At 44.3% G+C, this 12,172-nt stretch overlaps 1 protein-coding gene across 2 annotated transcripts in view; it reads left to right on the top strand.

Moving 5' to 3' along the window:
* The window catches only part of Pdzrn3 (PDZ domain containing ring finger 3), a 228,764-nt gene that overhangs the window by 198,719 nt on the left and 17,873 nt on the right, over positions 1-12,172 (top strand). For both annotated transcript variants that reach the window (XM_021639497.2, XM_021639498.2), the window contains 2 exons: positions 8,088-8,335; positions 11,108-11,195. In XM_021639497.2, coding sequence (XP_021495172.1) covers positions 8,088-8,335; positions 11,108-11,195 — 336 coding nt within the window. The remainder of the gene's footprint in view (positions 1-8,087; positions 8,336-11,107; positions 11,196-12,172) is intronic.

The raw sequence follows: 12,172 nt of genomic DNA, 5'->3' as shown, positions 1-12,172 counted from the left end.
TTGGTGTTCCATCAGAAGAGCTCATAAAACACCTGGAGGGTGTTTGTAGGGTACATGAACATCAAGATTTGATGTGACAGCTTAGTAAGAAATGCAGTGACAGGCAGTGTCAGAATTCCTTTGCTTTCAGCTTCTCTGCCATTGAGCAGGAAGGGGACGGGGTAAGAGTGGATATCCAAAACTGCTGATTATTAAACACGGTGCCATTATGAAGATGATTCCTGGGAAGGGTCATTAGACTGGGCCCATGGGATACCACAGGCAAGCCCAAGCATCTCACTAAGATACATACAAGCATTGTCCTTTGCAAAGGTCTTTGTTCTTTACCCAAGCATCCGGGGGTTTTCTGTTTTGTTTTGTTATTTAGGGCGAACCTCGCCTCCCCACGCTGCTGATGAGCATTTCCCTATACCTCATACCTTTGGCTCAACACATGAACCTCCTAGGGCTCAGGTCAGATGGCAGCTTAGTAGCCATGTGGCCTCAAGGGGGTTACGACATGTCTGGGGCAAATCAAATATCAACATTCACAAGCACTGTTCAGGAATTATTTAGCTAACGAGGCTTTTATTTCCTCATCCAAGATGCAAAGATTGTTAATACTGCCCACTCTTTGGAGAAGACATGATTGTGATGGTCATCTTGACTGTCAGCTTGCTCAAATTAAGAAGCATCTAGAGTATTAAGGAGATACGTGTTTGGGTATACGAAAAAGGGCCTTTCCAGAGGGACCTGAGTGATGGCAGCAGGTCCACCCTGAACATGGGTAGCACGATCCCATGTTTGGATATCGAGCTGAATAAAGAGGGGAAAGGGGAAAAGCTGTCTGAGCAAAATGGTATTCCCCAGTCCTGACCAGCCCAGATGTTAGCAGGTAGCCTCCTGCCTCCACAGCTCCTGATACATGGTCCCTGCCCTGGGGACTGTAACTCAGATAGAGTCACAATACCTACCCCCTACCCTGCCCCTGTCACACAGTTGCTCTTTGTCAGTGTTTTGTAGACAGCAATGAGAAAAGTTGCTGATAAAAGAATCGGGTCATATATGTGAAGCACTTAGTTCTGTGTATGACACAGAACAGACACTGAGGACATGAGGTTCCGAATTTCAGACTTGAGGTGTGTCCCAGGACCCAGAAACATGCATTTCCCGGGATTTCCTGGGGGGTTTTATTTGAAATGTGGCTTTTGCTCATATTTGCTGGGTGGGATGTTTAGCCCTATCTACTCATAACTCCTGCATTGCTGAGCCTTGATCACTACTTTATCAGCACATGGAGAGTTCCCTCTGCCAATATTTCAAATCATTGAAGACAAGAATTAATAGTCATAGAGTACTTGCTACAGTCCAGGGCTTGAGCCTTTAACAGTTTCTCTGCTGAATACGGTTAGTTCTATCAGCAGCATACTTAGCTGGGTCCTGCCATTAACGAACTTCACAGATAAGCAAACTAAGACACTGTAATTTAAATGTCCTGCTCGGGATGACAGAGCACATAGGGGCACTGTAACCCTAGCACTCAAGCCACAGCCTAAAGTGTGAATTTAGCCATAGACTTTATTCTAATGATAAGTTTGGCTCTTATGTGTCTTTCGAAGGATCTATGAGGACCCTCCCTGACACATTACTGTGGTGACAGAAAACATTACTCAACACTTTTTAAAATCATATAAAATTTGTCATGCCAGCACGTGTGTGTGTGTGGGTGTGTGTGTGTGGGTGTGTGTCTGAGAGAAAGAGAGAGAGACAAAGAGACAGAGAGAGAAGAGGCTTGAGGGTAAACATTTTCTTTTAGGCAGCTCCTGAAGAAAATACCTAATGAACTAAAAGCATATGTCGGCTATTTCTTAACAGTTTACACTAGGGCGATGAAAATAGCAGAATGAAATAGTTGCTATAGACTTCAGATATGATGCTTGCAGGACCCTACCGACCTCTCCTCCCTCAGTGAGTACCCACTATGCTTTCACAGCCAGATGTAAAGCTGGTCGTGTTGACTCTTGGAAACATGCAGCTAATGGCAGCACTTGGGAGATCATGGCTGGAGGATCAGGAATTCAGGGCCATCTAGGGCAATGCAGCAAGACTTTCTCAAACACCCAAAGACCGAAATGTAACTAAGTGGCAAGGCCCTTGCACAGCATGTATAGGGCCTTGGGTCTTGGTTTGGTTTGGTTTCGTTTAGTTTGGTTTGGTTTCTAGCCCCTCAAAAACATTTTTTGAAAAAAAAAAAAAAAAAAAAAAAAAACATTTTTTGAAGCTCATTGGTGCCTATATCCTGAACTTAGCCCAAGGTGAGAACCTCACCAGCTAGCTCTTTGTCCTGTCAGTGATCATGGCCTCCCATCACTACCTCGCTCACCTCCATGATGAGCATTGTTGGATGCTCCACCTCCATCCCAAGCAGTAGTCCTGCAGAGCATAGGGTCTGTTGTTTCACTCTCCACTGGGGATGTGGAGAGCTGACTTTCTTCACCTGAATGACCCTATCTTGTCAGTGACACTTCAGAACCTGGGTATTGGGTAGGGGGGAGCTTGGTCAGAGCCTTATTCTTTTTCTTCACACCAGTTCCTTTCTGGAGCACGTCCATAGCCCCAGCACAGAGTGTACATTGATGATGTTTTGATCATAATCAGCAATGGTTCCTTGCACTTTGAAGTTCATAGATGCTTCTCACTGAGCATTCATGTGCCTTATACCAGAGAAGTCACTCGAGCATCGACACAGAATGGAAGGAGATGGGGCTGGGAACCCCTTGTTCCAAGTGCTCATCACTAGATGCCCTAGAAGATGTTGCTCAGCTTCTTTAAGTATCAGCTTTCAATAGCGTGAAAGTGTGTGTGTGTGTGTGTGTGTGTGTGTGTGTGTGTGTGTGCTGTGCGTGCTGTGCACTCATCAGACATGCTGAGTGTAATGGACATATAGATGCCATATTTTAAATGAGATTTTTGTGATAATGATATCAAGGCTAGAGGGGAGTGAGATGCAGATCAAAGTAGGAGTGTTACTAGAGAAGGAAGCATTAAAATATTTAAGATATATTTTCAAGTCTGTATGAGAATGACTTTCAGCACCTGTTATTTTTAAATGCATCTGATTATTATTCAGTGGCTAGAAGTCAGATGTATTCTTACTTAGGAAAAGGGCAAATGACTTTAAAAGGTTCAGTGCCAAAGGAAGGTACAAGGAAGACTCCTCTAAAGAAGAAAATGTCCGCTAAGAGAGGAGCTCAGTGGCAGAGCACTTATTGAGCAGATCATGCATAGGGTCCTGAGTCTGATCACCGGCATTACATCAGAGAAAGATCACCCAGGCCATAAATTCATTGGTGGGAGACACTGAAAAGGAATAAGATGGTGATTTTGCAGGGAAGAAAACTCCCAAGATAGAGTGTAGAGACTCCCAAAGAGTTACTGTTAGGGCACAGGAACCCAGATCTATGTAAGTATAGTCTAGAGTGCCTGTGCGTGTGTGTGTGTGTGTGTGTGTGTGTGTGTGTGTGTGTTTGAAGGATAGTACCATTCACAGCAGCATGATCTGTAAATACCATTTGTTCATCAAGACTCATCTTTTTTTTTTTTTTTCTTGACTGCCATTGCACCTATATTTTAGTCACCTTCTCTTCCTTGAGCCCTGGAGCAGATCATAAATTTGAAATAAATTAAGATATATGGAAGTATCCTGAATTTAAAGAGAGAGAGAGAGAGAGATTTTGTTTTATCCAGCCTAAGCCTTTGCCTCTCTCACCATGTAGTTTATCATCACCTCTTGCTTCAGTAGAATCAAAGTTTTAATTAGTTTGAAAACAGAGGTGTGATATTTTATAAAATGGAATCAGTGCCCCTGTATTTAATTAAATGATCCCTATAAAAGTTGGATTTTAGCCAGGGGCACAATTTATAGTGGTTCAGTTTTAAAACTACATTAGCATTTTACACTGGGGTCATTTCCACATGTCATAGAGAGAGAGGTGATCGTGGTAGGTTTGTCCCAAGAAACCCAACAGCTCCCCATAAACAGATATTTTCTAAGTTCAAGAGTGTAAGGTATGCCTTTTGTTTGAGTTACCTTTCAGTTGTAGAAAACTTTGAAGGCTCCCTGGATTCCTGGGTTTTGTTTTCAACTTTATTTATTCACTTTGTATCCGTTTGGTAATTCAGGCACATGCCTGCCTTGGCATAGGTATGGAGGCCGGAGGATATTAGTTAGAGGAGTGAGTTGTCATCTTTCACCTGTTGAACCAGGGTCTCCTTGTTCCTGCTGCTATCCTGTGTACTCCAGGCCAGCAATTCTCTTGTCTCTACCTCCCACCTGACCGGAGGAGTCCTTGGATTACATAGATTGCATTGCACCACTTCTGGCTTTTCAGTTTTTCTAAACAAGGGTCCTGGGCATCAAACTTGGGTCATAAGACTTGCTCACCTAGCAGTTTTTTATGCTGAGCCGACTCTCTGGCCCACTCCTGGATTTTGAGATGACACTCTATGACAGCAGGAGGCAGGGGTATTTCTTGTGACAGTTGCTGAGTTGAGGAAGCAGTTGTCCTAAGTCTGTAGGATATCTGGCCTCCAGAGCCAAATCAAACCGCTCCTGAATTGTCTTAGTAAAATGCCATCTGCTGTGCACTCTTCTGGCCTTGTCTGAAGTAGTTCCCATGAACTGTTGTTTTATGCTCCCCAAGAAACACTTGCCGTGGCAGTCAGACAGCCAAGAGACAAATAACCCCAGCCAATACTAGCTGATTGAGCAGATAACTGAAGATAGATGAGTTGTCACTGAACTTCAGCCCCAAGTGGACCATCCACCAATTTTGTATTGTCATGATCAACTATAGAAAGTACCCCTTTCCAAGAGCAGCAGTCAGGAAGGAATCCTTCTTTCTGCTCAGCATAACTGACTCTTGTCACAGAAGACCTTATGCTAAAGGGTCTTTAAGGTTCCTTACTGTCATATTTTCAGTGTCACTGTTTGCCTCGGGACTCAGTGATTGGATTTTTCCATAATTGCACCTCATTCCCTGGGGAGGTGGGGGGTAGGAGAACCAACCAGAGCCTTAGGTGAATAACTTAGGCATTTAATTTATAATAAAGATAAACTTTGCAATCAGCATTTCTTGTTCCAAAACATTCCATTTACTTGGTTTTAGAGCTGCATAAAGTGTTTTAAAGGCAATCTGCTCAATTGGGCGAGTTAATGATATTTAATTTGACTGGGCCAAACGTCACTGGATGTGCGTCCCATCCCTAATCGCAGCCATCATCGGCACCGTCGTGTGTAATATAGATGCCATGCTAATCCCGAGAATAAAGGTTGTCATTCTCGGTTGGCTGCCAGCATGCACCAGAGTCATCACCTCGCTAAGTCTCTTAGTGATGTGATTGCAAGATGACAGTGTAATAAGTGTTATGTGCGCGAGGTAATTCAAAACAAATTTGGCTGCAAAAATGGAGCGTCTAGGATAGTAAACTCCTGCCTTGTCTCATCGTCTTTTAAAGGCATGTAATGATCCTGAAAATACCTTGTCAAGAAGCTTGTGTGGCAGGGGTCAAGTCCTCTGAAATTTATCTCTGGCATCCCCCACTTCCCATTGCCGAGAGTCCCACGCTGAAGCCTGGGAAGATTTATGCGTAATATTGTTGGCTCAGGAACACAAGATGGGCAGGAAGCGGGAAGCCTTTCAGTAAACAGATCTCACCAGGCTAGATCTTGATGATGTGGTTTTCGGATTGTTTTCTCCTGCGGAAGGGAGTGTTGTGGTACGGGCTGACCTTCAACACTGGTGTCTTCATACATTTTTACATCAGCAAGTTATACTATTATGTATATTATCTTAAGCTTCATAATAATCCAAAGACCTATCACATTGTAGTTACATCTGTATCCAGCGAGGAGATAGACCCCAAACTCTCAGCTGGGATGCCACCTCTGGCCTGAACCCACAGTTCTATCTCTGGCTACCCAGTCCCTGGCTGTAAAAGAGGAAGTCACTGGGCTTTGGCAGGCTTGAGCTTGAACTGTGTTTGGTGAGAAACCACATGCCACTGGACTGCTGAACCCTTCGGCACAGGTGTCAGAAGCCCCTTTCAGTGACAGCTAGCCACAAGCAGCAGTGCCGGGGAAGGACATGCATTTCTCAGGAGCAGTTCTAGACCACTCTCTTTCTCTGTGGCTGAGTAGAAGAGATGTGACAAGTATCCCACGATCAAATTCAGAAAAGCCCACCCTCAGCTCATGTGCCTTTTGTCATTGAGTCCATCAAGACATGGGAGCCCTCAAGCCTTAGACTGCTCTGAACAGATCCCCTTTTTCGGTGACATGTAAATAAATGTCCATGTGGTGGTTCTCACACAGGTTTATGGGATTTCTGAAAGTAAAACCTTTGCACCATCATTCTATAGAAACGAGCTGATGAAGATGCAGCCCTCACGCATGCATTTCCACAAATCATTTTTATGTAGATAGAAGAATGTTCTGAGGAAGCACTGGAAAAATGCATATGTTCATCTTTCCAGTATGTCTGTGCATGCTTACACCTTTTATGTTGTTTGGGGCTATGGAAATTTGATATCCAACTCAAATGGCTTAACATCTAGAGAATATATCACCAGAAAGGATAATCATCCCATTTTTCCTCTCCACCATGGTTCATATATGAAGTTGATGACACCAATTAGTTTTTTACATGGTCCTAGGATGCCACCCCATGTAGAATTCTGGCTTGTGCAGAATCCAAAAATGTCCAGCCCTATTTCATATCTCCTTAAAAGAGAAACTAACCTCAAGCTTCCTAGCAGATACCTCCTCATCCTCAAGCCTAGTGGACAGAGGGTACAGAAGCTCTATGGTGGGCTAAGGCCAGTCAGTCAAAACCACAGCACAGGTCTCTCTGTGATGGCGAGATCTTCGCTATGTTGGGAAAGGAGATCAGTGTGAATTCCCTTAGCAGAGCAAACAGAATACGGGGTGGCTGCTGGCCAGGCTGGGAGACTCCCATCATCTAAGTCTCCCTCTTTCCTACTCTTCTTTGTTGTGTATTTCTTTTTCCTCTGCAACTTTGTTCTTTAGCATTGTTGTGCTAAGAAACCCCATGGCAAACAAGCTGCTGTTCATAAGTAACTTTACACTGCACAGACCTCACACACTGCGCAGACCCCATTCCAAATTAGTGCGTGTCAGGGTATATGGGGAGAGGGTGCTCCAGCCTGAGGAATGACATCCTCTGTCTTGTTCTGTCACTTTCTGCCCTATTCCCTTGAGAGAGGGTCTCTTGAGGTTTTGTCCTGACTTAGCTGTGTGGAGTTAGTATTGTTAGTACCATTGGGAAAGCTTTGGACCCTGTGTCTTAGCCAGGAAATGCCCGTGGTTTCACATATGCCGTCCTGGGGGCTATAGCAGAGAGAGAAGGGAAAGAGATATACATAGCTTTACCCTTTTAGCTCCCTAGTACAATGAATTGACAGAAGGCATTCAGTAAAGACAGGCATCGGGGATATAGGAATAGCAACATGCTGTGCAAACTGAAAAGTGGAAAGCTGAAATTTCAGTGAGCTGGGTTTTTTGTTTTGTTTTGTTTTATTTTTTTGATCAGCCTTCGGTCACTGGAACTCTTTCTCTATTTATAGTGTATCTACCTATGGCCTATCTATGCTATTTGCTTGATAATTGCTATGGACTTTTTAAGGAAAAGGAAGACTTCACACAAACGGGAAAGACTACACACCGTGAAGACAAAACAATGTAATTAATTTCCAGTTAGCTATCATTCCCTGATGAAGGCTTGCAGCCTGAGGCTGCTCTTTTCTTCCATGGGGAAGATAAGCAAGTGATGAAATTGCATTAAAGACATTCTGGTTGGAGGCCAAGGCATCCTTGCTGTGCGCTTTATTATTTAATGCTAGATCTGCACACCTCCACCCTAGCCTCTTTCCCCACCAGCATCTCTCTAGAGAGAACGGAAGTTCTCCGACACTCCCAACATTCTCCTTCTGCTTGGCTGTTTATGCCTGGAAGCCCTCAAAACCCTAAAGGACCTCTCCAGCTTCTTCTGCTTTATGATAATCTTCCCATTCCGATTATGTCTCCATAGGTCAATGGCAAAGACCTATCCCGAGCAACTCATGAGCAGGCTGTGGAAGCTTTCAAGACAGCCAAGGAGCCCATCGTGGTGCAGGTGTTGAGGAGGACTCCTCGAACCAAAATGTTCACGCCTGCCTCAGAGTCACAGCTGGTAGACACAGGCACCCAAACTGACATCACCTTTGAGCACATCATGGCCCTGACAAAGATGTCCTCCCCCAGTCCACCTGTGCTGGATCCCTACCTGCTGCCTGAAGAGTAAGTATTCCAGCCACACTGGCTAGATTGCTATATATGGCACAAAAGGACTCGGGGAGAGTTGCTTCCTTCTATTCCATGGAGAGAAAGAAATGAATGTATCTTATAATTTTCCTCCAAGTTGCCTGTGTTTAACTTTATTCTTTATAGAGGCAATAAATCGAATCCTGCTCAAAACGGCTCCGACATATTAATGGCTTTATTATAACCCTGGAGCAGAGTTATTCAAATTATATTCTAAGAACAAAATTACTTACAACTGTTGTAAAAGTTGTGTCGGAGTGAAATTTAATCACTGCAAAGGATAATTTGAAATTTTTCTAGTTAACACTGGAGGGAACGCTGATTGTTGTTTTAAATGGACCACAAAGTAAACTGCTGAGTGTAGAAAGCACCCTGGAGGTTTCGCACTCTGCTTCCTTGGGTCTCACTTCAAACCTGCATCCATGAGCTAAACCCAGGACTACCCCCTATAAATAATTACTACACAGTAGCCATGCCAAAACACAGTTCAATAACAAAACACAGTTCAACGTAATTCTACCTTCTCCAGAAGACATGAAGCAGCTCAGAGACTTCAAGTCAGATAGGCATGATGGCCAGGCTAATTTCTACCTTGGAGTCGGGGTCATTTTACTTTATTAACCTCAGCCTTACCTTTTCTATGCTGTAGTAAGATAAGGGTGCAAGTCATACCTGTCCCATAGGCTTGTTGAAGGGTTAAATGAAATAATGTTGGCTGGTCATCTGGCAAGCCTTCAGTTAAGTGGTGGCAGTGACTGTTAATTCAGGAGCAAGCTAAGAGTGAGAATGGTACCAGTCCCACCGGCTTAAAGATGCTCAGCTAAACTTGGCCTTTTCCCATGTAACCATGCAATCTGAGGGCATAGGTTCCATAGCTGATGCAAGGTCGCCCCTGCCTTTTCCCCATCGCCGCTCCATCCGGGTTCAGGTAATTGCCTGGACGCATTATTTCAAAGGAATTTTCTGCTCTTGCAGAGAAGCCTCTCAGCCATACCTGTTGGATTTCTATTAGTCACCCGGTAGCTGGTGCACCCACATATCTCCTATGGTTCTGTCAAATTCCGGACAAAGGCTTGCCTTTCATCTCATGGGCTTAGTGGTTAGCTGTCATCCGCAACCGAGGCTAATTCCCCAGTTGACAGGAATGAATTCTGGTGCAGCTGACAGCATGAAAAGAGAGAAGACAGGACCTTCATGTAACACTCACCATTCACGCAGAGTGTAAGCTTGCAAAGAACTGTCACCGGCTTTATTTGCCTATAGAGACAGGGTACTTTAGACCGAGGTCCTGCTCAGAGCTCCTTTATTTGCTTGTAGAGACTGGGACTGTAGAGCGAGGACCTGCTCAGTGCTCCCTTATTTACCTATAGAGACTGTTGACAACGGTTCTGTTCAGCATAAAGAAGTGGTGGGAAGGCACAGCTACCCAGTCTCACCTCTCAGCCATGACATTCTGCAGTGTCCCAGCTGATCCCGGGAAGCATCTGGCCCTTTCCCTGAGCATGGCTCCTCAGCTCCTTGACACTATAGTCCAGAACTGCTTGTGTTATTGATGAGCCCTTTAAGCCCATGTGTGACTCTCAGATGGTAAACTGTCAGAGTGACAGGCCTTTTAGACCAAACCCCTAATTTCCTCTTAAGTCTAGCTAGCATGACATGGCTTATCCCCTAGAGGGAACTTGAGAAATGTCACAAAGTCCAGAGGTCAAGCAACAGTATGACTGCATGTTGGGCTTGAGCAGGGGGTAGTAGGTTGATGACTGAGAGCCCAGAACTTCTAACGGGATCCTCAGGTTTAAAAGCCCTTAAGTGCAGCCATATATATCTGCCTGATTGGTCTGGAAGCAGAAGGACTGCCCTCCCACCCATGTCTGATCTATTGTTTCAGAGCTAAGTGGCTGTGAGGGACTGCCAGAGCCCCCTTGATTGCTGTCTGACCTGTAAAAATGTGGAGCTTTGGATCCCCAGCCAAGGGTGATTGGAGGCAGGAGCTTTTCATCAGCATCTGGCGTGTGATTCTAAGCTTCTCCAGAGCCAGTGGCCAAATGTGCTTTAATTCCCATTGCCCTTGTTCCTGGAGATTCCATTAACTCCATTTCCACTGGGCTCACATGGGCTGTCTTAAAAACACGTGATCCTGGCTTTCAAGTAGGATGAAGATGTATGCGCACCCAGGTACCCGTAAGCACTGATGTCTGCAAAGACACACACCTCAGACACACACATGTGCGGACTAAGTTATGGTGCCAAATACTTTTCTCATTGGGTGACCAATGCAAAGAATTGAAAATTTACTATCCCATCAAATGGCTTAGCAGCTTCTATCATGAAAACTGCACTTGAAACGAGATCAGCACACATCTGAGTGTTGCTCATATATGAACTTCCGCCGTGGATATTGAAAGTAAACAGTAAGACACAGCAGCAATGGACATGGCCCTGACTTCTGTCTAGAGAACAGTTGCATGTACTAGTGATAAATCCATGATGGTGGACTAGGGGAAGAACTCTGGAAAAAAGGCCCATCCCTGTCTTAACCTGCATATTTACTCTTTCCAGAGGAAGTTAAGTTGGCCAAAGTAGTGGGTTCTTTGGGTTTTTTTGTTTGTTTGTTTGAGTTTCTAGTACCTTTGCAGATCTGATGGAGGCAATAGACTCTCCCCAGAGATATGTTCCTGTTTGTATGAGCTTGGATCTGATTTCACATTAGCACACCAATAGCCTTGACAACCTTCTATCTCCCTGCAGGCACCCATCATCCCATGAATACTATGATCCGAATGACTACATGGGGGACATCCATCAGGACATTGACAGGGAAGGGCTGGAGCTGGAGGTAGGAACCATAACTTTTTTGTTGTTGTTCTTAGAAATTCTCCAGTGGGCTCATAAAATACCAGGGTTCTCTACACGTGTAAATGTAATTTATGACTGATAATGAAATTATCAAAATCTGCACCTCCCTTAGTGATCCACCCCTCCCCTGAAAGGCACAGCTCAGCTTCTTCCCCTTTTAAAAAAAAATTTTTTTGAGAGTATAACATAATCCCATCATTTCCCCTTCCCTTTCCTACTTCTCCTTGATTTCTTCCCAATGGCCTCTTTTTTCATTACTTGTGGTGGTAGTAGTTGTTGTTGTTGTGTGCCTGTATTCCTGAATGCATAAATACAACCTGATTGATCTGTACACCATTACTTGTAGGTGTGTTTTAGGGCTGATACTTGGTATTGGATAACCTATCAGTGTGATTTTCCCTTCGGAAGGCGATTTCTCTCACTCTCTGCATTCCTTACTTGCCTGTAGTTCTCTGTGAAGAGATGAGGCCTCATCCCACTTCAGCATATTGTTTTCCTTGTTCAGTTCATCTTTTGGCAGTCGCGTTGGTAAGACTTTATGGGTGTTGGCTAGTTTTATGTCAACCTGACATACAAACTAGAGTTGTCCAAAAGGAGCAGACCTTCATTGATAAAATGCCTCCATACGATTGGCAAGTCTATAGAGCATTTTCTTAATTAGCTATTGATGGGGGAGGACCCAGGCCATTGTTGGTGGTTCCATCCCTGGGCTGGTGGTCCTCGGTTCTATAAGAAAGCAGGCTGAGGAAGTTACAGGAAGCAAGATAGTAAGTAACTCCTCTCCATGGCTTCTACATCAGCTTCTGCCTCCAGGTTCCTGCCATGTTTGAGTTCCTGTCCTGCTTTCCTTCTGTGAAAGCCTAATGTTGTGGAAGTATAAACTTAATAAATACTTTCCTTCCCAACTTGCTTTCTGGTCAAGGTATTTCATCACATCAATGGAAACCATAACTAAGA

The sequence above is a fragment of the Meriones unguiculatus genome, chromosome 5, assembly GCF_030254825.1.
Source record: "Meriones unguiculatus strain TT.TT164.6M chromosome 5, Bangor_MerUng_6.1, whole genome shotgun sequence".
In the NCBI taxonomy this organism is placed as follows: Eukaryota; Metazoa; Chordata; class Mammalia; order Rodentia; family Muridae; genus Meriones; species Meriones unguiculatus.
Note: the sequence above shows the minus strand (reverse complement) of the source record. Positions and strands in the feature narration are given on the sequence as shown.